General features: G+C 38.9%; 1 protein-coding gene across 2 annotated transcripts; it reads left to right on the forward strand.

Annotated features, from left to right (window-relative positions):
- The first annotated feature begins 306 nt into the window (after positions 1–306).
- si:dkey-70p6.1 (uncharacterized protein LOC570575 homolog) lies at positions 307–25,339 on the forward strand. Of its 2 annotated transcripts, none has more exons than XM_026912780.3 (8): positions 307–654; positions 2,750–2,822; positions 14,377–14,601; positions 16,640–16,697; positions 18,016–18,103; positions 18,398–18,969; positions 21,984–22,109; positions 22,291–25,339. In XM_026912780.3, the coding sequence occupies exons 3-8, from the start codon at positions 14,468–14,470 to the stop codon at positions 22,858–22,860; spliced, it is 1,548 nt and encodes a 515-aa protein (XP_026768581.3). In that variant the 5' UTR covers positions 307–654; positions 2,750–2,822; positions 14,377–14,467; the 3' UTR covers positions 22,861–25,339. The 2 variants fall into 2 exon arrangements, with proteins under 2 accessions (XP_026768581.3, XP_026768590.3); XM_026912789.3 differs by having other exon boundaries at positions 18,016–18,049.
- The last annotated feature ends 209 nt before the right edge of the window (positions 25,340–25,548 follow it).

A 25,548-nucleotide genomic window follows, 5' to 3' on the forward strand; every position in this document is an offset into this window, starting at 1 on the left:
ACAGGTAATGTCAAAAACAATGACTGGTATCATTCTTGCAGCTGGAAGAGACATGGGTGTGGTTCTTTTGGGCTTTAACCTGTCCATGCAAGACATGTCAGAATCTCTGCAGACATGTAGTAGTTGGTGCATCATCTAGATAAATATTATGATCACTGCAGATGTCTGTGGAATAGAGGCAACTGGGTAACTTTGTATGTTCCCAGAGAAAAGACACAGCTCATACTGTAAGCGGATTTTTTTATACACATCTGTCCATGTATAATCCCTGCCTTCCTTCTGTGTGCCACTAGGTGGCGCATTTAACGGAGCGTTCGAGCGCCGCGCTGCTGTCACACGCACAACCGAGAGACGGAGAGACGAGAAGGCTTTTTATCCTTCAGCCATCCAGAACTGAACTGCAGAACAAGTCGAGCTTTGCCTTGCCAAAGAGGAGCTGAAGCCAGACGCTAGAATAATGGCGGTGCGGAGAGAAGGCGGTGATGATGCGGATGTCGGTCGCCGCGGCGCGCGCCAGCTCTCTGTAATAACGCGCGCGGAGCACTGATTAATGCGCACGGGGCTGCGACCGCGAGTCCCAACAGTTCAGCCGCATACTGAGAGACAGCCAGAGAGCCAGAGAGGCCAACGCAGACCCCGGAACCCCTAACCTGAGTGAGTAAGCAGGGCTAAGCCGCTCTTTATCATATAGATCTGTCTGTTTTAGTGGATGATGCCTTCGTCTCGCGCACATTGCCCCTTGCACATGTCAGACGTCGAATGCTTTTGCGCTTAATACATCACACATGTGAAATAAACAGCTGTAATACAATATGTGCGTAATGTACTGATTAGAGTTAGTATATTGGTTAGTGCATTAAAAGGCATGCACTGGATTGAGATTGGAAAGGCGACACACACACACACACACACACACACACACACACACGTGTGTATCCGCATCGGTCTTTGTGATGCTGCGACCAATTAACCGATTTTACCGAGGCGACCTTTGATGTGAAAGCGAACGAGGCGGGGGCGTTGTGCCATCCTGTGGAAGCGTTGTAGCTCTGTATTCACTGTAATCCGTTCATTCATTCACTGGCTTTATTTTGCAGTCTGTGAAGCGAAGTAAAGCCGCTTTCCGTTTTTGTGGGAAAGCTGGCGACGCGTCTGCACCGCGCGGACATTTTGACTTTGAGCTTATTTGCAGAGCGCAAGGGAGATACGACATATTTGGAGACAAAATTGTGTGTGCGTGCAATAATGATTAATGCATGCTTTATGATGGTTCGTGCCGACCACACAGAGCAGTCAGGGTTTCAGAGCTGACCTGTTTGGAGGTGAGTGAAGCGCCGCAGTCCAACAGAGCGACACGCTAGGGTCATGTGCAAGGCCAAGGATGGAGACAAACAGATGTAAAATGTGGGCGTGGGTCTTTAAGTGCTCAAATCAGAGCCCGTTTTGCATATTTTAAGCGCACACAAGAGCTAAGAGAGAAGAGGACAGAGTGCTTTGAAGGAGCCAGAAAGCCCTGGGGCCAGGCTGCTCAATCAGATAAGCTTCTACTGGTGAGGAATGGAGGAAATTGGCTTTTTCTTACCAAAGGTAAAATTTATACAAATGGAAATAGCCTGTTGATGAGAGAGATATCTGTGTGATATCATGTGTCTGTTTTATGTACATTTCGGTGTAAGATCAAGAGTCAGATCAGTAATGTTGCATTCTTAAAAACAAGGCTACCTTTGGTTGATAAATTAATTCAAACTCCTATTATCATTGTAAAAACACCTCTATGAAGTGTTCTCAGAGGAATTTCTCTGAGGATTACATCCTCATCAGTCTGTGACAGTAAGGAAAATTCAGCATGCATGTTTGTTTATGTAAAGCAGAAGGTAGACCCGCACGGAACATGTGTTAATTAATAAATATTAATTGCGCAAGCACGCACATACACCCCCCAGAAACCATCAACATAAAATCCCAGTGGGGTCCAAGGCCCTGGTCCAAGGCCCAGATGAGGACAACAATTATACATGTTAATCATACAACCTGGAGTGAGGGAAAAACCATAGCTGGGATCTGATTACTCATTCTCATGCTTTGTTCTACTGCCTCCCAGTGGGAATCAGCACCTTTTCTTCTGTCTGCTTATTTATGGAGACTTTGACATTCCTCAGACATAAATTCATGAATAGATTCCTGAACTGTGCCCTTGAATTTACTGAAACACTATAATTACAGTCAGGAAGCTCTTAGGCCTGACAGACTTGACTAAAGCAGCTGGCTATTTGAATGACATTTAGATTGCACATATGAAAGCAGCCAAGCAGATACACATCCTAAGAGAGTATCCGAAAGGATCATCAGATGCAGGCAAATGTGTTTTATCTTTAGACTTCCCTGGAAGCAAAATATGGAAGAAAGTATCCTCCCTTCATTACATTTTAAGTAAATTGCTAAATATCCTTGCCACTGCCACTATATGCATAAGTATGAGTAACTTTTTTTTTTTTTGCCTCACCAGCAAGAGCTCATTTATTACCTGTAGCTGGGTGATAAGCAGTGTGTTCAATCCACTAGTGAAGCTGTGTTCTAATGGAACTTTCCATGAGGCCTCCCTTTATTTAATATGGAGCAGATAAGCAAACATGGTGTCTGACTGATGAATGGTGCTCAGAAATAAGAAAAATGCAATCCACCTGTGTGTATGTGTTTGTATATAATAAGACAACAATAATTATTTGATGTCTTGCATCTTCCTTTCTAGGGATTTTTAAAGATGGTTTTGCAGCCATGGTTACACGCTCAGTCCCGCTTGGCTGTTTGATGTGACATTCTATGTGAGTACTCTTTCATTATGTTTTTATTTTGGCTATTTTTTGGCACAAGAGTACTTTAATGGAGTTTATAAGATTTTATTTTTAAATATTATTAAAATGGCAGACAGCCATTACAGGGATGTCAGTGCTTCCTGACTGTCATGGGTTGGGGTCAGTGTTAAGGGCAAAGAAGAGGGGAATCACTTATGATTTTATAGTCCATCCAATAGAAGTAGACTTGTAGGCCTGCTTAAACATGTCCTCAGCAGACATAGTGTGCATCGTACAGCAAATACATGGGTGGCGGCCTGGGAAAGCGATTCCAATGGTCAAATACTAACATTATCTACTATATGAAGTTCTGAAGACTACAGGCTTTCATGACCTGAAATATGTCCACATCAGTTTCTATCTTATCACCTGAAGTAGCAGTATTGTAGTATTTAGACTGTTCTGTGGTTGCTCTTATATCTGTACTAAAATAATTAATTCAGTGAGTTCTCTTGCCTGTATTTCCCATATTTTTATTAGATCATTTGTCCTCTGTCTTCTGTACAGAGTGTGTAAGTGCCTTCTTGGTTACAGTGGGATGGCGCAGGTGCATTGCGGACAATTTGACAGGTGGCATCTGATGATGAACTAAATTGAATAGGCTTATGTCCAACTGATAAAAGGCTTACATTCACAAAAGCACACTTAGCTAGCAAGGTTTTAGATCTTTTTAGGCAGTTTTTACCACTGCGCTTGTTAAACTGACTTCAACATGATCTTTTCAGATAGCACAGGCAAGATTATAAATGAAATAAAAACATTTCCACATTACGTTAGTGAAAGATATTTATAAATTCTTAAAATAGAGAAGTCAAAGTATTTTGTAAGCAGGAAAACCTAATTTTGGCCTAAAACTGAGTTATTGCTGTTTCTGGCTGTTTGCCAGAATTGAGCTGACAGGTCTTCCCCAGTCTGCCTTGCGTACAGTATATTTTAAGCAGTGACATAGGTTTCTTTTAAATGAGACACACTGCTCATAAAACCCTACTCATCTTATGCATAAGGTTTTCTGCTAAATATTAACAGCAACATTTTTGGCAGTTAAATGCCTTATTTGATAAAGTTATTTGGCTTAGGATGCAATATTGCATTAACCATGTGTCAGCGATAAGATATATAAAATATGTTTTACTTCTTTTTGAGTCAGAGAGCGAGGAACAGGGTGGATAAATTACCGAGAAATTATGCTTAAATGAAAGTATAGATAATGTGTCAAAATCTTATTCCGTTAAAAGACGGAAATGGGTATTTCATGTGAAAAATAACTTTTATTACTTTTGTCTGAAAACCTCATTCAGTCTCTGTAAGTTTGCTGGTCATATGCATGACTAATACTACACAGCTTGCCAATGAATTAATCAGAAATAAAATATACTTGGATAAAAAGTATTTACCATCAACTAGAGTTTGACTTGCACCCTAGCCACTTACTATAGCTACTGGAATTGATGCTCTTCTAACCTGACATTAGCAAAGAAAGCAGGCTTAGTTAACTATAGGCAAATGACCCCTTAATGTTAGCAAATTAGTGAAATTTACCTCAGCATGCCTTTTCAAATTTGATGGAGTTAATGCCTTCTAGGGAGACAAAGAAGACCCCTCTTTTTATATGAGTATTTGCTTACTGCATCATATTGAAACATTTTAATGAGTTAGGGCCTTTTAGGGTCTAAATAATGTAAGGAGTAAACAGTAAGGATTTTTTAAAAAATTAATTACTGAAGTATTTTCTACCTGTTAGTATTACAAAAGGTCGAGCCGAGGAAGGATTTAACAAACTGAATAGGACATTTTACGAACCAAAGTGTTTTTAGAGGATAAAAGCAGATATGATGAAAATGCCAAATGGTGTAGAATAAAAAAAATAATATTTAGGAATACACAGGACTATCATAAGAAGGAAACCGATTCTGTTTACCTGCCCAGGTAGACTGTTCCACTCATTTGTGCCTGCTATAATGTAGCATTACAACACTATTTCAGAAGCACTTTCATTAGTAAATATGTTTTTTAATCCCAAACACTGCCTGTATGAACGTAGCTAATGTCAACTGACAAACGTATACTAAACTAGCTAGTTATGCTACCTACTGCTAACAAACTATCTTTAGCTAGATATAGGCTGCAGCATTGGCCGTCGTAGCTACTAGGCTGACAGTTTCAAACATGAACTCACTGCCATGCAGTGTACCTCAGTTTTAAGCACTGATTTGGAAACATTTGCTAGAAAAATGTAGCTAAAATGTAGGTATAGTACCATGTTATGAAAGGGGTTGCCAACTGTTGACTGTTTCTCACTCAGCTTGTGTGCAATGACAAAAATACCTTGTAAACTATAGGTACTTCTGAATTTTAACCAGAGTTTTTGATTTTTAAAAATAGATTTTAGTTGAAAGCACTGACATTAGGATATTTTGAGAAGACACAATTGTGGCGGAACATAAACAATGCTTTTCGGTATTTGCAGGCTTATAGCTTGTAAGCTATTTGGGTCACAGACGTGCTGTTTTTGTTTGAATTTCCAGTATAATATGGAACATTGCAATTCTAAATACTAATTCATCCATTGGTCACTAATATGTAGTCATGAAGTCAATTTATGTCCTTGTGAATATTGGTTCAGAATATAATTTATTAGGTTGGTCAATAAAGGGATAATACATATAAAAGCACAAACTCAGTAGTAGTAAGTGAGTTAGCTAGAGAGCCTTAGCTACAGAAACATCATCCATCAACCACTTTTTTTACTTAAAAAAGAGAAATTACTATGCTTTGATTTCTCATAAGATTAACATTACTGTGATGTGACTTCATTTCATTTTAAGGTCAACTGTAAGTCAGGGAACCACTTCGTATATATAACTGAGCATACAAAATCTGTGCTGGTAGCTACTTGCCTGAGATAAAAGCAACAAGTCTAACATGCTGAATGATCTGTCAAATCTGCTTGATGAGTGTTCACTGATTGCAATTTGCCATGGTACGAGACATAGATTGGAACAACTTGTAACTGTATGCAGCCGAGGCAGCACAAGCATGACAAGATTAGACATGGCTGACAACGACAAAGGCCAGGAACTCTGCTACAGAATGTTAGACTTGTACGTTAGACTTGTTGCTGCTGTCTCAGGCTTGTTTAAAAAAGTGCACCCTGGAAAGGATATAAAGACGTTATAATTTAACCATTGCCCCATGGAAAGTAGCAGACATATAAAGGATGTTGAAGTTTTATCATCTCCTTTCTCTCAGAGATTCTTTGGAAATTGTAGCTGTAAAGATGTATTGAAGGATGGGGTCGCTGCTGTCACATTTTGCCTATATTGCTCTTTAGTTATTTATTTAGTTTTTTCTTCCACATGAAATTGGCCTCCATAGAACAAGGAGAAAAGAGAGGGAAGAGAGAAACAGTGTGGCGACAAAGTCTTGTCACTGGGCTTGGGGGTATGACATGCCAGTTTCTTTCTTTTTCTGAAATCTAGGCCTTCACAGTAATTAAAACATGCCATTCCTCCATTGCTCCCTCTCTCTTTCTCTATTTCTCTCTCTAGGGTAGTAATTGGCAGCAGAAATGGGAGCCCATCTGACTCTGTGATGAAAGTTTGCAGTTGTTACGTGATCTGATTTCTGCTCTGGTACATTAACAATAAAGGAACTTGATTCATGTGCTAGTGACATTATTATTTCTGCTTGGAAGCTTTAATGGTGTTTTCTAGAGAGTGTATTAATGATGTGACAATATACCAGTATGACAGTGTAACATTTTAAGCAAATATTCTTCCACAGTTTTTTTTATGCCGTGCCAGTATTGACAATATCCCAAAAATTTCTAGGTGCACGCCTTAGAAACACCTATTTCTAGGTGCACGCATCCCATAAGTGATACTATTATATCTTTAATGTAGTGTTACCAACTTGTGCTGTGGATGCAGTATGGCATTTCATGTCATCCTCTTTGAATATGCAGTAGATTGGTTGGTACTTCAAATGGCTGCATTGATATGTTTTCATATGTTTTCTATGTCGGTTTCTTTTCTGTTATTCAACTAAGTCACAGAATTTAGGTTTCCAAAAACTGGACATACAGTATTTTGAAGAGAAGTATTTTCCTGCTGCTGTTTATTATTTCTTAACTCTGGCATTGAGGAAAAAATTTCTAAGCATAGAAAATTTAGGCAGGGAAAAAAGTCAAGGAGGCAAAGCAATCATTTTACAATTGTCGTTTCATATTCTTTTTTTACCCACTGTTTGCATTTAAACAGGTCATAATGTAATCATTCATTGTGATTTTTTAACAAGACGTTATAGTCATAATTATTTTCACATATGGCCCATTATTATTAGCTAGTTTAGCCAGTCCACTTACTGAGCCTGTGATATTGTTGCCTTTGCTAGATAGCTAGCTAACCTATGCTTGAAGAGTTTAGGTTTATTTCAAAATGCTTGAGTAGCATTCTTGAAAAATTGTTAACCTTTTGATAAAAATGGGTAAGAACATTAGGTTCGAACTGAGGCCAAGTTAAAGAGAAGCTAAACATTATTAAACAATAATAAACAGTAAAATCTGGCCAGCCCCTGTCTCTTGCTTTGAGGTGCCAGTGAATCTTATATCCAAGTGCTTCACAGTGTGCTGGAATTTTCACAAAAGTTTTTGTGGATGCTCTGAATTCAGTTCAACTCAATGGGGACAATCTGGAAAGTTGCACCCCACAAAGAGGGCGGCGCTTTTGACACATGAATCTTAGCCTGAAGAGGCGACTAGGTTTCTTATATATATGGCTGTTCATATTAATGTTTTAAATGAAATTGGCTGTCACTCTTGTGCCCAAGCTTTACCATAATTCTTATTAAAGCAACTTACTTCTTTTAACAACCTAGGGCTTCACATAATCAACCGTCTACAGGGCTAAAGCTATATACTGCTGAATTCCTAATCAAAGCTAGATAACTTTAGACAAATCAATCAATAGTTATGTAGTTGGGGGAAAGTTGAGCTGGCTGAGTTTATTTATTTGTTTATTAATTTTGGATGGTATGGTTATCATGTAGTGGGGTGTTTCGGTTTGAAATTTTCATAGTGTGATAATGTGTTGATGAAGTACTGAATACTAGTAGGAGTGGCAGCACAATGTAATATGTTTACAACAGTAGCGGATTACACAGGCAAAGGATTTTCAGTACAGTCTGTGTCCCCTGCAAAGAGGAATAAATGTTGCTGTATTATGATTTAGGGGGAGTCCAGAGGGAGGAATTGCAAAGTTTTTGGGGAGTTGCAGCCAGACAAAAAAAAGGATGAGGCGGAAATACATTTTAATTGCTTTTTTGATAAAGTCAATGGCGCGGTAACCGTCCAATCTTACACTGTGACTAACTATGAAACCATAATATTGGAGCAACCCTACCATAGAATTTTTTTTGTATCATCCCAGCACCAACCCCCCCCCCAACCTTAAAGCTGATTATATTCATCACTTCTATACATCACCAAACAACAGCAAAGACCTCAGAATGGGGAAGCTGTGGAAAGTGTTCTTGAACCCTTTAAACAATCATTTTATTTCATATATTATAAAGGTGCCTTTCTAAAAGGCATGGAAGTCTTTTCCTTTTCCTTTATGAAAATATATAATTCTGAAAATATATAAATATACTGCATAATATATAATTACTACATTATGATTTGCTCGATATTACAGCCATAAGTGCAGTTTTGCATGCATGTGTAATTCTATAATAATATATATATTGTAGTATTTTCATTGGTATGTGAATTTTTTCATTCACTGAGCATTCTTTTACATAAAAGGCACTCAAGCTTCCTTACAGGATATGAATCAGCTGTTTTCAGTGCATGAGTTATAATCTGTTGTTGTGTCATCACATGAATTAAAGATGAGCAGAACAGTTGATCTTGCTTAAATAATTGTTCATATTTTAAACATGTAAATGCCCTGTCTTGGTTTAATGCATTAGACAATTCTTTTTCTGGACTGCAAATGAAACCTAAAAGTAGAGACAACACAGCAGGCACATGATTCTAGATCACCCCTGGCTGTGACTATGCAATTAAGCTGTAGGGAAAAAATGGCTATTTGCTGGTTAATTAGGCCATCAAGAAATACAGTACTACTGTGAGGTCTTAGATATGTATAGTAGAAATAAAAAAGGTCCCATCTGCCAACTGAAGATAATATTGTGACTTGAGCCACCATACTTCATTTATATTCTTACTCTCTCTTTAGAGGCCATGCCAGTCTATGCTGAGGTCTGGCTAAGAGTGATGTCTTAAGGCATATTTGAATGCTGTTCTCCTGTATGAGGGTGAGGATTAGAGCTTTATAAGGGGCCCTAAGAGGCCCTGTTAGTGCAGATGTGTGTGTTTGTGTGTTAGGTGTACCAGAGTTCTGTTGCGCTCTGCCTGAGATTGGCAGGTGCTGAAAGACAAGCTGATTACCCTGAATGTTGCACTGCAGTGGCAAGGTGACACTCCTTTTAGGGGAAAAAGAGAGACAATGGAGGAGAGAGGGGGTTACAGATGGCAAGGGAGGAGGACAGGCAAAGGAAAAAGAAGAATTGGTTAAGGGGGATGAGAGGTAGAGTTTCACTTTTCTGTCTGCCTGAGCAAAAGTGTTAGAGTGAGGGATTATAAGAATCAGTAGGGCTGTAGAGCAGACACTAGTTGGCTGACTGTCACCACTGAGAGCACACATCTGTTTGAGGAACTTTTAGGCAACTACTGTCTGCCCTGCACGTTTTGAAGAGTGTACAGCAGTACCTTTACCACTCCTAGAATAAGTTCCGAAGGTTTTTTTTTGCAGAAAAAAAGTCAAAATATCCTTCTGCTTGTTTCAAACTAGTAGCTTGTCAACATCATTGGATCAAGAGCAGTAGAATGAGATTGGCTCTCACAAAATTGAAAGTCTTCCTCTCTGAATTAGTGTGTATTTATTAAGGCAGGTGAACTGTTCAGAATGCCCTGCCACACTTGAGCATCTCAGAGAACCTGGCCAATTATCAGGCTTTGACTGTATTATTGGAGAAGAACCCAGGTTGAAATGACAAAAATAACTTTAGACAAACACCCCAAAATCATCAGACAAAGTCCAAAAAGGCAAAAAATTGAAAAGCATCAAACAAGCAAAATAGCAAACAACTAAGCAGACAAGGGCGAAACAGGAGATCAAAAAACATAATAATAATGGAAGGACTCACGAGGATACAGACCAGATAGCAAATAACAGAGGCTTAGTGATGCTGGCAGTGAAGCACAAATAAGACTTAGCAAAGAATGGAGGAAATGTGGGTGTATGTACACTTATAGGGTGTAATGAGTAGCAGGTGACAACAATCCAATGCCAGTGAGCTAGAATGATTGTAGTTAGAGGAAACCGGAGAACTGGGCATGGTTGTCGACTGGGGGTTCTGGGAACTGGATGATAGTGACAGCAACAGTACTAATCTATAGGTGGCATCAATAATTCTGCTGACTACTTTAAATGGACCAGTGTAACATTTCAGTTTATCATTTCCCATTAAAAAGCTGCTTACTTGTCCCAACACAACATACTTCTCCTGCAACACATCTTGTAACTCAAAAGACACCTATGCCAGTTATCAGATAACATTATCACAGCAACATATTAGACTAACATTATTTTGCAGTTTGGTGAGTGCTAGACTTGCCTGGTGATGGGGCACCTCATGGCTGGTCTTGAAATTGGATTCCCATCTACAAAAAAAAAAAAAAATCACAGAAGCGCTTGGCACTCCATCTGGTAAAATTAATGGTCTGTTCACAGCCAGTGTGGCTACTGATGAAGCTTCTTCTATTTTGTGTGCGCACATGCAAGGTATATGATAATGCTGATGATAAGCTATGGTAAGCTCTCTGGCACTAATTTGTAAGTAATATCTAGTGCCAAAAAATACAGCGCAATAGATGGTGGCACTATAATGTTATTGATAACAAGTAAATAAGAATGGATATTAGTATTTACCTAGTCTCAGCCTCAGATGCTATAACTGTGGTTTGCATATATACTGTAATCTTACAGGTTACAATCTGATTGGCTCTCCACACATGTGTGTATATGTGCTTTCATACAGAAACAAATAGGCTTTTCCCAAACAAGACATAGGTACTAGAATTGAGTGATGAGAAGTATCAGGTACAAGTCTGTCTCGCAGGACTAGTAATTAAACACAGATTATTCAGCATTGTGTATTATATAAAACGTGCTAATACTATTACATTTTCCTGCCTATTCTATTACTATTTCTGCTCTATTACTATTCTATTACTATTTCTGCTCAATAGTAGTAATAGTATAACAGTAGTTTGAAAAGAAAATTAGAGTCCTCCTAATAGGTCAAATCAGGTCCCAATTTTACAATGTCTATTAATAATAATATGCATAATCTGTTTTATAGCTTTATGTACTGTTTTATGTAATGTTAGGAATACTATTACTGCCTGTAACGTAAACCATAAAGAGAAGCTCAGTCTGTTTTTTGCAGTGCACTGTGGAAATGCAGAAAAACAAAAATTGTACACTGTCCCGGAGTTGCATAATTAAATGTAGGAGACCTGTGTTCACCCTGTCTAGCCCAGCGAGTAAGTAAGAGAGATAAGCAGCTGTGGTAAAAGACTGCGATCGCTGTTCAGAACAGCTGCTATCCCTGTAGTGACTAAATATAAGCAGAGAATTAAAGGAAGGGTCGAATGAGGAGAGCGAGTGCTTCATTTTGACAGAATGTAGAAGAGTTTTGTATTTGTGAGAGAAGACATGGGTAATATTTACAGCAGCAGGCCCAGGATTGCTTAATTTTAAATAATTGTAAGGTTTAATGAGGTAATATTGCAACGTGGAATACTATCTGGCTTCTTCTAAAACACATTCACGTTGTCAATTTGGTTAAAGAAATGAGACTGTATTACCAGATTGCTGTTCTACAGTCGAGCATTTAAAGCTGTATCTGTCATTGACCTATGCTGTATAGGCCTATAGGGTGTTGGGAAAATGGAAGACTGCTTAGCGGATAGAGAATGCTATATTGAAATCTCCCTGTGTTCCTTGTAATCATTTAGTGGATGTAACAGGGAAACTAGTTTCTACAATAAGATTCAAGAGATCTGCTTTGGATCATTCGGTAATGTGATTTGTTGTATCATGGAGGCAAATCTTATGTAGTCATCTTTTGGAGTTCATCATAGGTTCAGAAGGCGTCTGCGGCATTTGAGACAGAACGTCCTGTGTGTTTACTTGTCTGTGAAAAACCCATCAAACTAACAAGAGTATTGTTCCCCCTGAGAACAAGGAGACACAAAAAAGTTTTTTTCCCCAGCCATGTTTTTTGACATCTCTTCACAGCAAGAAGACCTGCCTATGCACGAAAACATTTTTAGACTTTATCATGACTCATGGCTCACTTTGACACTACAGAAAACGAGCCAGATGATTAAAACATGCTCATTTTGATTTCAGCATCTCCACACTGCCAAATTAAACTGTGATGAATAAACAAACAAGCAGACAGACACACAAAGCAAGCACCCCCCTCCCTCCTACACACACACTTCATGTTATTTGCAGTCAAGAGCTGCCGTGTGATATTTTCTAACACTCATATTGCTATTACTGGTACTTGGGTAATGTTGAGGCACATAATCATGAATAAACAGCCTGTACATAGAAATATGAGCCAAATGTCCCATTCAGAACTATAATCTTATTCAGGTCCATTCACTGAGATCTCCAGCTGGTGTGTAAAGGCACGGCGAGACACTATGGGCTAGAAGGAAAATAGGAGTGCTGTAAGAAAAGCTAGTTCATCACTCTGCGATGTCCCCTACTGAGAAGGTGGCTCTTGTGGCAGGGGGGGATGGTGTTGTGGTGGAGTAAATAGTGGTGATGGGTTGATGAGACAAGGCATAGATTGAGAGATGAAGTTATATGTCTGGGTCATGGATACCCAGGCATTGTAGTGTTTGCAATAGGGAAAGTGGAGGAAGGGAACAAGTGGGTGAAGTGGGTGAAGTAGTTGAGTACTTCATGTTTTATCATGTATTATGGGGTTTATTGTGTGTATGTTGAACTGACACAAGTGTTATGAAGATAGCAGTGGATGCATGAGTAACACCCAAGGTATGTTGCAAGGTCCAGAAAAGTCTGCTATGAAGCAGTTTTTATTTAAGAATTTATCAGAAACTAATTCAATATTGCATTCTGTTGATTAGTTTTAATGCCATTTAATTTCATTGTAACTCATTTCCTTTCCATTGTAATGTATGCTAACACAGTGCCTGTTGTCATGTATTAATTATTAACTTGACATTAATGTGACCCTCTATTTGTTAGTCATTATCGCTATCAGGGGTTAAATTAGAGTGGAATGAACAGAAGTCAAGCTCAGACACCTTTGGATTATGTGAACAGCAATCAGAACTGAACTCTGGTACTATAATTTAATTCAGTTGTAACTCATATGTAATATAATCTTCATTAAATCCATTAAATTATTAGATGTAATAAATTGTGCAGACTGACAACCACTAGACAGCTGCTGAAGTTAGACTCCCTTGACTCCTCCCCTTCCGACCTTTTGTGAATATTCAAGTGTTTTTGCCGCTGTGTGTTTACAGCTATGAATCCTCTGATCTTGCTGATTTTCACAAATTATGTCTCAGTCAGCGATTGTTAACTGCCACGTAAATTTTGCTCATTAGAGAAAAATGTGTTTATTTACTGGGTTAAACTATAATAATAGAAAAGAATTAGATGGTACTCTGATGCCAACTTGACAGAGAAAATTTAAAAAATCAAGATCTGGCTACGAAATTGTGTTCAAGATAAATTAAGCCGTAGGGACAGAGCATGTAATTGAAAATGTGTTTTAATCACATTTTAATATTAGTAACAACATGTAATTTGAATGATACTATTCCACACATGGTACCGAACACTGTTTTACAGAATTAAAGCTAAAGTAGAGTAATATAGTTAAAGTAGGTGTTATTGTAAAGTGGCTCAATAACACTGCTTTCAGCAAAAAACAAAAAAAACAAAAAAAAACTATGGATGTATTGTATTCTATTAGTGATAGAAGATGTAATTTTGTATAATTCTAAAAAATAATAATAATAACAGATGACAACATATGGCAAAGGACTGTACATTGCTGTTCCATAGCTTGAATGTTTCCAGTAGTGTAGGCACTAGAATTAGCATAGGCAGGGTATAGCGCAGAGTTCTTCATAAGGAGTGTACAAAGTGTAAAAATCACCCCCTTGAACTGTGGAGCTGAGGATAATAGTGTCAGCCAGGGGCTGACTGGCAGCCAATAGGGAGAAAATGACAGTAAGTGTGAGACAAAGGGAGATATTTGGAGCTGGGATTCCTCTCCTGTCTCACAAGGTTTATGGAAGGAGGATGCAAGGATTCAGATGGATGTTGCTGTTTGATCTAAATGGAACAAATGTGCACAAAAGAAGAGCTTACCCCTTGCCTTCATCTCCGTTTTTCCTCAGATCCTGTGAAGCGTATAGCCAGTTTTTGCCTGTGTGCGTGCCTGTGGCAGAGAGTGGGAGTGTACGAGCGAGCGTGTGTGAGCACTCTCACATGGCCTCGATGCAGGACGGGGTGAACTTCACTGCTCCCCCCTACGGCAAAGTGTTGCTGCTCGGGGCCATCGCAGCTGCCTCGGCCTTCGTCGTCACCATCCTGATTGTCGTGCTGTGTGTGGGCTGCCACAGGTGAGCAACAGATGGAAACTGTAACTGTAATAATGAACACACACACATATTCACATATACAGTGGGTTTGGAAAGTATTCAGACCCCTTCATTTTTTGCACACTTTCTTGTGCTATAGATTAAATTTAAAATGGATAACAACTGCCTTTTTGACGATCAATCACGTTTTAGAAATTTTTGCAACTTTGTTAAAAATCGAAAACTGAAATGCCTAATTTAGATGAGTATTCAAACCCTTTATTCAGTACTTTGTAGAAATGTTGGGCAGCACTTACAGCTTTGATTATTCTTAGGTAAGATCTTCTCAAGCTCAATTAAATTCTTTTAAATTAAATTTATAATACAATAACATGCAAAAAGTGAAAGGGTCTGAATAGTTTCTGAACCTACTGTAAATATGAAGCACGGGCCATTTGATATGTTTAAGCAGAGGCCATTTGGATATGGCACATCCAAAATGGACTGTGATTGAATACAGCACTAAGCTCCAGTCTATCTAATGAATTATAGATGTGTTTCTCTGTCTGCTTGACGAGGACTCTTTTCATGTCTACTCTTCGGAATCTGGAGCTTTAGCCTTGCTTACCAGAGTCTTATCTAATGGTAGAGAAGAATTCAGAGGGACTTCAGACAGTTGACAGTTGTTCTTCCAGTGAGAGTAAACATATTTCTGCTCAAAGATACTTTGCAAAACAAAACAAAAAAAAAAGAGTTGTGAAAAAGCAGCTTTGGCCAAGAAAGTGAAGCTCCAGAGCTTTGACCAAGAGGCACTGGATGTGTAGTTAGTGTTAGGGTCTGAGTCTAAAGGGAGCTTTGATACTGTATGTACTGTAAAATAATCATGATAAATGATGTAAGGCTTTATTGCAGCTGATTGAAATATGCTCTGTGATTTAGCTGAAGACTTCAGTGTAAGAAAATGACCGTAAGTTTTATCGTAAATTACTGGCAACAGGATTGCCAGTAAAGTACTGTAAAAATTTACAGCCAACTACTGTTATATCCTACATAGTATGGAATAACATAATCCAGTGCATTTGCTCATTCGGCTGATGCTTTTTAAAGAAGTGCTGTACAGTTGATACAGGCTAAAACTGATCTGATGTTAAGGGTCTTACTTAAGGATCTAACCATAGCAGTTTAGAGGCAATGGGATTTGAACACAAGACTTTCTGTAACTCAAAGCCTTAACCACTGAGCCACCACAACTAGCCTGAGTAGCTTTCATTGATTCGATGCAATCTTTTAGTGCAGGTTAATTCAGTAAATGCAAACTAGTTGAGCAAGTTGTGGTGACTCAGTTGTTAAGGCCTTGAGTTGCAGTGCAGAAGGTTGTGTATTCCCAGCACTGCCAGATTGCTATGGCTGGACCCTTGAGCACCTTGAGCATGACTTGATTTTTTTTTTTTTTAAGAGAAAGCGCCAACCAAATGAGCAAATATACTGGATTATGTGTTACTTTATACTATGTAAGATATTGCAGTACTTTACTGTAAATGTGTTTACAGTTGTTTATTGCAAAATGTTTAAAAAACTGGCTTAAAACCTGTTGCCAGTAAATTACTGTAAAATTTACAGTCAGTTTTGTGTTGGCCTGAATCCTTTTCTTGTTTCAAGATTCAAACATTGGTTATCCTTGGTTGTTTCATGTGTCTTGGATATTAGGATTGTAGTATATACAAAAAATGCAGATGTAATTGCACCCAAGACACATTTAAAACAGATTTAATTCACTCAGAATATTTCAGGTGACCCGAGGTTTATTTTAGCCAGATGCATCCATCTCTCCAATCCAAACTTAACCAAAATCCCTTCCATTACTTGTTTATTTTGCACAACATAACCGGAAATTGAACCGTAATTACATAAATCCATGTCATAATAGGATACAGTGCAGGTACAAGATGCATGAAATGACCAGGTGTAATTGGGGCCGAAGGGGGTGAAGGGTTCTCATCCTAATCATGAACCAACCATCTATTATTGATAGAGACTGACGGATAATAAGTGTATTTTGTGCTTATTTTGTGTTTAACAGGAAGGGGAAGAGTCACAATGGTACTGGTGAAGAGAGAAAGCACAGACTCATGGACATGGTGACCATCTCTTTAATTTTCCCAGTTGCAATAAAACTATTTCCTTGTTATGTCTGCTTTTAGACTGCATTGACAGGTGAGAAGATTGGGATCTGGACACTGATGGCTGCTTTCAATCTTGGCGATATAAATAGGCAACTTATTTATAGATAATTTCATTATTCAGTTTGTGATTTTTGGGGTAAGCCATTCAGGTAATTGAAATGCAGGTTATGTCTCTGAGTTTGCCAGATTCTTCTTGTGTAGAGGTGATGGACAAGGAGATTCTCAACTGCATCTAGTTCACTCCTTTTAAAACAAGCTGTTGTCTTAAAAAGATTGTTAAATAAGGACTGATTAAGCTGATCATTTTTTTTGCTTGTAGTTGCAGTATGACTTAGCATAAAAGCAAATCTAATAGCAGCGTAATATATTAAAAATATATTCACACTCATAGTAATGAATTGTCCTATGGGTAGTGTTGCAGGCTCACAGCTCCAGGGCCCACAGTCTGATTCTCAGCTCAATTAATTTATTTTCCTCCCACCTCCCAAATAATGCTGATATGTGGATTGACTATTATAAATTGCATCTAGGTGTGTGAATATTTGTGTTCATGGTGCCCTGCGAATGACTGGAGTCCGTTCCAGGCTGTATTTCTGCCTTACGTTCCTTCAGTAGGCTCCAGATCATCCACAACTCCGACCATGATAAAGCGGTTACTGAAGATGAATGAATGAATAAACTAATTAATTCATTAATATTTTATTTTTTAAATGCCATTCCATCATTTTTCTGTGTACTTACATGCGGAATTGTTGCGACACATAGTGAGTAGCAGATAATGGAATTAATACAGCACAAAAATGTGACTTATTCTCAAGGACAGACTAGTACTAGTACATAACTGAGACATGCTGCTGTTCTGGACAACCTCTGCTCTTTGTGTCCAACTGTCTAGCAGTCCTGGAGTCCAGAAATAATTAGGTCTAAACACCAATATGTGCAATTTCTATATTAATTTCACAGTATCCCCACATAACTCAACTCTGAATATGGCCCTGTGTTAAGGCTACAGTCAAGCATGATGCTTATCTTATTGACCATGTAGATGAAAAAAAAAACAGTGTTCTCACCTGTCAAGTGCCACATTTAAGCTCCACACACAAATGATGCTTTTTGCAAATATTTACAGTGCAAATATATTTATACAAATTTACTGTGGTATTTATAATAGAAGTCTTACATTGATCTATTTTCTACTTTTTACTCTTCTTTTATAATGATGTACAACTCATATTAGGCTATATGGTTACAATGGTCTCTGTTTTTTTTTTAGAACATATTGCGGCAGTCAAAGCTGCGCTCCATCAGTAAGTCAGACACCAAGCTCCATGAGATGAACAGACTCAACTGCAATGGCAAAAGTATGTACATTCGCTTCTCACACTGCTTGATAGCGTTACCGAGGCCGCAGAGCCGCCTCAAATTCGGATGTAGAGTCGGAGCATGCGGGATGGTATAAGTTTCATTTCGGGATACAATTCTTTTCTCTGTTCTTCTGTAGTAGAGCCACCCGTAGATGTTATTTTCACTTTGTGAGGGTTGGCGCCGTCTGTGCCGCCTTTGCCTCTGCAGTTTAGCCCACAATGTTCTGTTCCTTTTTTGATATACCACATATTCCATACTCCATGGAGCTAAAATTGATGTTAAATCTTCAGAATCCTCCAAGAAGAACCGTCCAGCCAGTATGGACCTGCTCCTGCTGCCAAGCCGTCGCTCCAATTCTGACCTGCGAACCTCACAAGGCCGCCAGGTGCCCCAGGTGCCGTCAGGGGAGGATGGAGAGCACACATACGCTGAGGTGGGGCGTCGCTCGTCCCCCACTCGCTGTCCTGAGGCCGCGCTCAGGGGGCGGGCTGGAGAGACAGACACCCCCGCCCCCCCAGCTGTTCCCGCCAATACCCCAGCCCCACCTGATCCGGATGGGGACAGCCTGGATGGCGGGATTCCTGAGCCTGAGACCCTCCCTCAGGTAATGAACCCGCCCCCGCAGCCTCCGGAAACAGCTGAGTATGCGTGTATCAGAAAAGTTCGCAAGGTTGACAAAGCTGCCCAGAAGAGGGATAATGGCACTGAGACGGAGGAGGGGCTCGGCCAGGCACAGCGGCACAGTAGTGGAGAGATTCGGCATGCTCCGCCCAGTCATCCAGCTCCGCCCCCACCACATCCGCACAGTCAAAAGTTGCCACGCAAGAATGTGGAGGCTTTCAATCTTCCTTTCTTTCCAAAGGTAGGTGGGGCTTTTATGCTGAGGGAGATAAGCCAATATTGACCATAATGTTTGTTTTTGCATTATTAGTTACTTATTGGCACTGTGTCTCTGTGCCAATAATTAGCTTAATTAGTAATTAATAGTCAAATTACTAGTTGGCTTACACACATTTTGTATGCATGAAACTGCAGTATCTGTTCATCAGAGGTGGCACAAGAAGGAAAAGAAAATGTGTTGCACATGCTCTCTAATTACTAGTGGTGGAAAGACACCACTGAAAGTACACACTGAAAGACACAAAGACACAAAGACACTGACTGAAAGTAGTAATAATTGATGAGTAAAAGTAAATTACTTAAGTAATCATAAATAAGTCATCTGGTTACTACTTAAGTAATTACTTTACAAATTATTTCTTCACGTACTGTATCTACAGCTGACATAGCTAATCTGAAAATGTTTTATTTTCTATTCTGTTTTATTTTTCATGTTTATAGTAGCCATAACACCACCTTAATTATCAACAGTATATAAACAAATGCAACATTAGTTGCCTGGCTAACTTATCCAAATGCGCTTGGGGTTTCAGTAGTTTGCTAGCTAATGGCTTACCTGTATGTTTCTGCAGGTTAGATATTGAGTTGTGAAATGCCAGTATCTCCACTGGTTGGCTCACAGATGGCTCACGGATCTACTTTAAAAATCATTACCACACTGTTTCCTTTGAAGCATTTAAAACTGAACATGCCTGAAAAATTGGACTAGGAACGCTCATCTGTCACCACTGTCTCAGACATTGCTGCTGCTGACTAAGCCTTTAGCACCTGAAGTGCAGACATTCAGCAGGAAACTGCTTTATTTTGATTGGGTCGAATTATTGGGTTGAATTATTGAAAATATAGACATACATTTTTAAACTCATTTTATCAGAGGCCAAAAAATGGAATTTCCGTCTGTTTTCTGTTATTTGATATGTCACACTCCACAGTCGTGGATAAAGGCTTATATGAAAGTAGATACTTAAGGCTTTAAGAATTTGCAGTTTTTCCTAAGTATTTTTTTACCTAGCCTACTAGGTTTAAATATTATAATTTTATTGTGGCTTATAATTTTATTGTGGTTGTATAAGGTGTATACTCTGTAACAGTGATTAAAATGAATGCAGTGAAGTTGAATATTTTATTATTAAAAAACCCAGGTAAAAGCACTATGATTTAATTATACTAAAAAAAGTACCATTACATTGAACCTTGTACTCAAGTACTGTAACAAGAGTACATGTAGTTTTGTTACTTTCCATCCCTGTTAATTACACACTTCTGTGAATACTCCTGACACTGGTTCTTGTCCATTTGGCATTCCTGCTGAGGCATACCCAGAAGCCCTATGCCATACAGATGACGCAATACACAGAAACCCATATGCAATGCCTGTATTCCCGTCATTCAAATTCAGGTCATAGACATCTAGTGACTTCCTATTGCTACAAGATATATTTTCTCATAAACAAATGCCTGTAATCTTGCCATAAATATTCAGAAGTAGAGCTTATACATTGCAGCTTCTTAGCCAGCTTTTCACATTTGAGGGCTTTACATTGCTTCTCTGACAGGAGCATAATACCCATAAATCTAATAAAATCTAAAATAAAATACCTGACTGAACTTTTACTGTACAGTAATGTTATAAAAAAATAAACATTATACATAAATAGAATGAAAAATAAACTATTCTAGTACGTTGCGGTACTCGCTTTTCTATTTTGCGCTCATGAGAATATGAATAAAACTGTGAAGTATGGGCTATTGTTCCCTCACCACTGCCAGGTTGGGAAAACTCATTAAGCTTCATGTCATTAGATCCACTGAGTGGTTATAGATGAGCTAGTCAGTCAGCAGGGGGAAAGCCAGATGGATTGCACTGACCTTAACACTCCGTTAGAGGACATGTTTCAAACAAGCTCTCTAAATCTCAGAAAAGTTTAACAATAATCATTTTGCTGGTTAATCTGCTCCAGTTGAATGTAAATTAAACCATTAAATATTAAGCTTTAATTACATATTTACATAGGCTCAGTTGTGAAGAAACTGTCACTGGTGGTTTGCTTAACAGTGGCTTTTGCCAGATGCTTGCATGTTGTTGGGTTTTTTTTACACTGCTGATGTGACTCTGAGAAGTCTCTTCTTCTAACCTTTTTCTTGGTGGAACTTCTCTGACATATTTATATATATACACACACATACATACACACATTTTCCATTTTTCCAATGAATTTTTTCCATTTCATGAGACTAAGACCCATGAATGAGTCTCCCGACATGGTGGGTGGGCAACGCCAATTCTGACCCACTATCCTTTAATACAGGATAGTCAGGGCAACTCGCGGCAGTTCAGAAACATCATATTATAGAGACTTTTTCCCTTCCCTGACTTAATAATCATGTTTTTATTGGTAGCAAATATATCCTATGTACTATAGCTGGTACGTTCACAGATGATGCATTAAACATGGTAATTCAGTACTGCTTCACTGTTGTAATTGGTTACTGTTGTCTTCATATGGGTATATGATGACAAAGACAGTCGTGGCCTAATGGATAGAGAGTTAGACTTGTAACCCGAAGGTGAACCTGAAGGTCGTGGGTTCGAGTCTCAGGTCCAGCAGGGATTGTAGGTGGGGGGAGTGAATGACCAGCACTCTCTTCCACCCTCAATACCACGACTGAGGTGAGACCCTTGAGCAAGGCACCGAACCCCCAACTGCTCCCCGGGTGCCGCAGCAAAAAAAAAAAGACTGCCCACTGCTCCGGGTGTGTGTTCACTACTGTGTGTGCACTTGGATGGGTTAAATGCAGAGCACAAATTCTGAGTGTGGGTCACCATACTTGGCCACAAGTCACTTCACTTCGAAGACACAGATCATAGCCTTATAAATTTCATCACTACATTGATTCAGGTTTAATTTTAGCCATCAATAATCAGAAACGGTCTGTATATGATAAGACAGCTCACTCTCTGTATTGTCTGATCAGGAGGCAGTGTTTATTGGAAATGGAGAGGAGTACATATGGAAGCCTCCTGAAGATGATGACATCATGTTCCAGCCCAAGCACATAGGCCCTCTGAGCCCTCACATGGGAGAAAACATGGCAGCTGGGGTACGTGAGTGTTTCTGCATTCAATCCCTTCTTCACTATAAAATGGTTTTCAAGGTGTCAAGGCTTTCACTTAATTTCTAAACTATAAGTAGTCATGTAAAGGTTGAGGTATAGATTAACAAAGGCAAGGGCATTTATTGCTTCACCTTTTGCGACTCATAGATACTATGTTGTTCTTCAGATCTCAGATATGTATTCTAAAGTCTGCAAACCAGGCAAGAAGAAAAGAGGCATGCCCGGCTCGCCTACTGGTCCTAGGGATATTGGTGGCTATCGGACCTTGGCCCGAGGTGAACGTGATGGTGGCTTTAATGTGGTGGTGAAGCCACAGACATGGGCGCCACAGGAGGCAAAAGGCTCAAGGATGCCCCCTGGCTCAATGGAAGAGCACTGCTACGAAGCCATTGGTGCGGAGGAGAGCGACATGTCCTATGAAGCTGCAGAGGTTGGTGGAGGAGGAGGAGGAGGAGGTGGTGGAGGATGGAAACGAGACAGGCCTCCACCCAATGCCAGTGCCACTCTCCGGCCCAAGAAGAGAAAGCCACAGCAGCCACAGCACCAACCACCTCCACCACCTCCCCCTCCCCAGCATACGCCCAAGATGCAGCACCTGCCAGCCAAAGCACTTTTGCTGCCAGGCGAGAATCTCTACGAGAGCATCCCTGACCTTAAGCAGGGCTCAACCACATCCAGTACCACCACCATCTTCACTTTTAATGACGGAATGGAAATGTATGTCACTGGCCTGTAAGGGCTCAAACTTAAATCTCATATGGAAAGACCCCCCATCTTATAGTTGAGTGGGAAAGAGGCTTGATAAGGCAACAACTCTTCCTGCACTCATTCACACATCATGTTTACATTTCAGCCCTATGGTTCCCAAGTAGCCCCACACATTGCCTTAGAGAAGCAGTCTGGAAGAGGGGGCTTATCTTACAGAAGATATTGTGCAAAGGTTTTCAGTGGGGATGCTATTGCATCATACATCAGTTTGGTAAACACTCATTGCACTACCACTTCATGTCTAACATGGTGTATCAGTATTAATTGCCTATGGATTGGGATTTGAAAGTGTGGTGGGAAAAAAAGTGATAACACCAAGGAAAAGACTTAGGTAAAAACTTATCTCACTTAATCACATATCTTTCGAGAGTAGCAGACATCAGAATTCACAAATCACCAACAAATCACCACATAGGGGAAGCCTGTTTAAGGTATTCTCCAGAATCCTGTTTTTGATAGTACACTCACTTGTGCATTAGTTTCCATCTAAGTTTCCATCGGAATTGCGGGTTTCTTTTGTTTAATTTTATGTTAATTCCAAAGGAAAGGACAAAATGAGCACAACTCTACTGAGCAGAAAGAATACTAAAATGGCACAGAGTATTTACACTCAATGTTTTAGAGTATATTGACAGAGAAAAATTATGCAGTGGGAAAAAAAAGCCCCTTATTTTAGTGACAAACCAATAGCAAAATATAACTATTAATGAAATTCTGGCTAAGGCCACTATTGTCATCCCTTGTATTGTAGCTTGACAATGAACACAGGCCTTTATCTAAATTATTTATTAATACATCCACAAGCTTTGGGAAAATATGTGGCACTATTTTTCTAGTGATAAAGCCTCTATTTCTGTAAGGAAATTCTATGGGAAATAAATATAAAATATAGATATAAAAACAGTATTCCCAATCACTGAATCACACAACTGCATATTGGTCTGCATATTCAAAAGCACAGAATCATATAATGCAAATTTCCTCTTTCAGCACTTAAATACATTATAGACTGTTTTGAGTCCATTTGAAAAATGAGAGCTAAAATGAATTACATGATAATTATAGTAGCAATTAAAAAAGAGATCCTAAAAAGAATTAGCAAAAGCTCAGGGAAAGTGAAAAATATATAAAGGTAATTGAATTAGTTGCACATGGAACTATTTTCCTCTAAGTGAAACAAAGAGAGTTTAGAGCATTTTAGGCATTGGACCTTGCCCTTCAGAATGGTTTTTTAATCTTTTTGTTTTCATAGTACTAACTTTTTTCGTTTTAGCTCATAACATAAACACTTAAATGGCTGTGTATGAAGTCACCACTGCCGTACAATACAGTACAATAATGTTTTACGTTGTTAATACTGTTAATGCACTTTGCCTGATAAAAAAAGATGCATGTATTAAAAAAAAACATACAAATGAAAAAAGGTGATGAAAAAAAACAAGTTATCTGGTGTCTGAGAATGGTTTATTTCTTGCTGTTGTCGGTTGCTTATTTGATTTAATTGCCTTTTCCTCTGCTAAAGAGAGAGCACAATGTTTTGCTTCAAGACTGATGAATCAAGGTGAACTTTGTCTACATCTGACATTACACAACTGGAAGCAGAATGTGACTGGTCATAGTGAATAAATCATAGACAATTCTCCTCATTTCTCCAAGTGAACACCAATCAGGATGTCTGCATTTGGCTCAAACACCTTTTAGGCGGACATATGCTCTAGGTGGAATTTAGGTGGAATTTCACCCAACTGTCTTTCAGCACATTAATCTGCTGTATAATAATTGGGAATAATGTAAAGAAACACTCTATTGATGCTATTGAAATGATGGTAACCAGTGAGTATAGTGCGCTACAGTGGTTTTTATGGTTGTGGTTTTAATGCACACAGCATTATCTGTGACGTTCCTCAAGAATTGAAGAAAAAAAAAAAACGAGTTAACCTTCACCAGTGAGAATTAATATTAGTGTAAAAAGAGGCTTGAACCCATGGAGAAAGACTGCAGTCTATGAGTCTGGCACACAGTCACTGTCATATATGTTGGAGCAACGTTGTAAATATTTTACAAGAAATGAAAAGAACAGGAGGATCAAGGTGAAGTTGCCCTAGGTGTATTTGAACATATGTGTTTCTTTTCATTTGTTCTTTTGGAATGATTTTTCTCTGGTGAAAATTTTGCTCAGCAGTATCTCTGTGGGTTTTGATGTGTTTCGTTATTTTTTTTATTCTTTTCCCGTGCCATTTTGAGCTATTATGTGTATTTCAAAGATCAACTGAGTATTAGTGTGGCAGCTGATGTTGTGTGTTTGCTTATCAGACAACAGGGTTGTGTGTTCCAGCCGTGTAAGTACTCATGTGCAAAAGATTGTAATGTTTTTATAACAAAATGACTATTCATAAAAAATGTCAACAAGTTTATACTTTTCTAATAAAGTAGCACCTAAAAACCTGCCTTGGATTTACATAATGTATTTTGTAAAAATGCAATAGCTCTGCAGTCTCTCCACAAATTTTAAAATGCCAAAACATGCAGATGAGGCCAAACGTTTATCTAAACCTAGGCTAAAGACATACAGACTCAATTTTTCACAACTTCATACAATTCATGTTACCATACATTTCCTATGTTGAGGTAGTTCCTTAATTTCCATATAAGTTAA

This window comes from Pangasianodon hypophthalmus, chromosome 8 (assembly GCF_027358585.1).
Source record: "Pangasianodon hypophthalmus isolate fPanHyp1 chromosome 8, fPanHyp1.pri, whole genome shotgun sequence".
NCBI lineage: Eukaryota > Metazoa > Chordata > Actinopteri > Siluriformes > Pangasiidae > Pangasianodon > Pangasianodon hypophthalmus.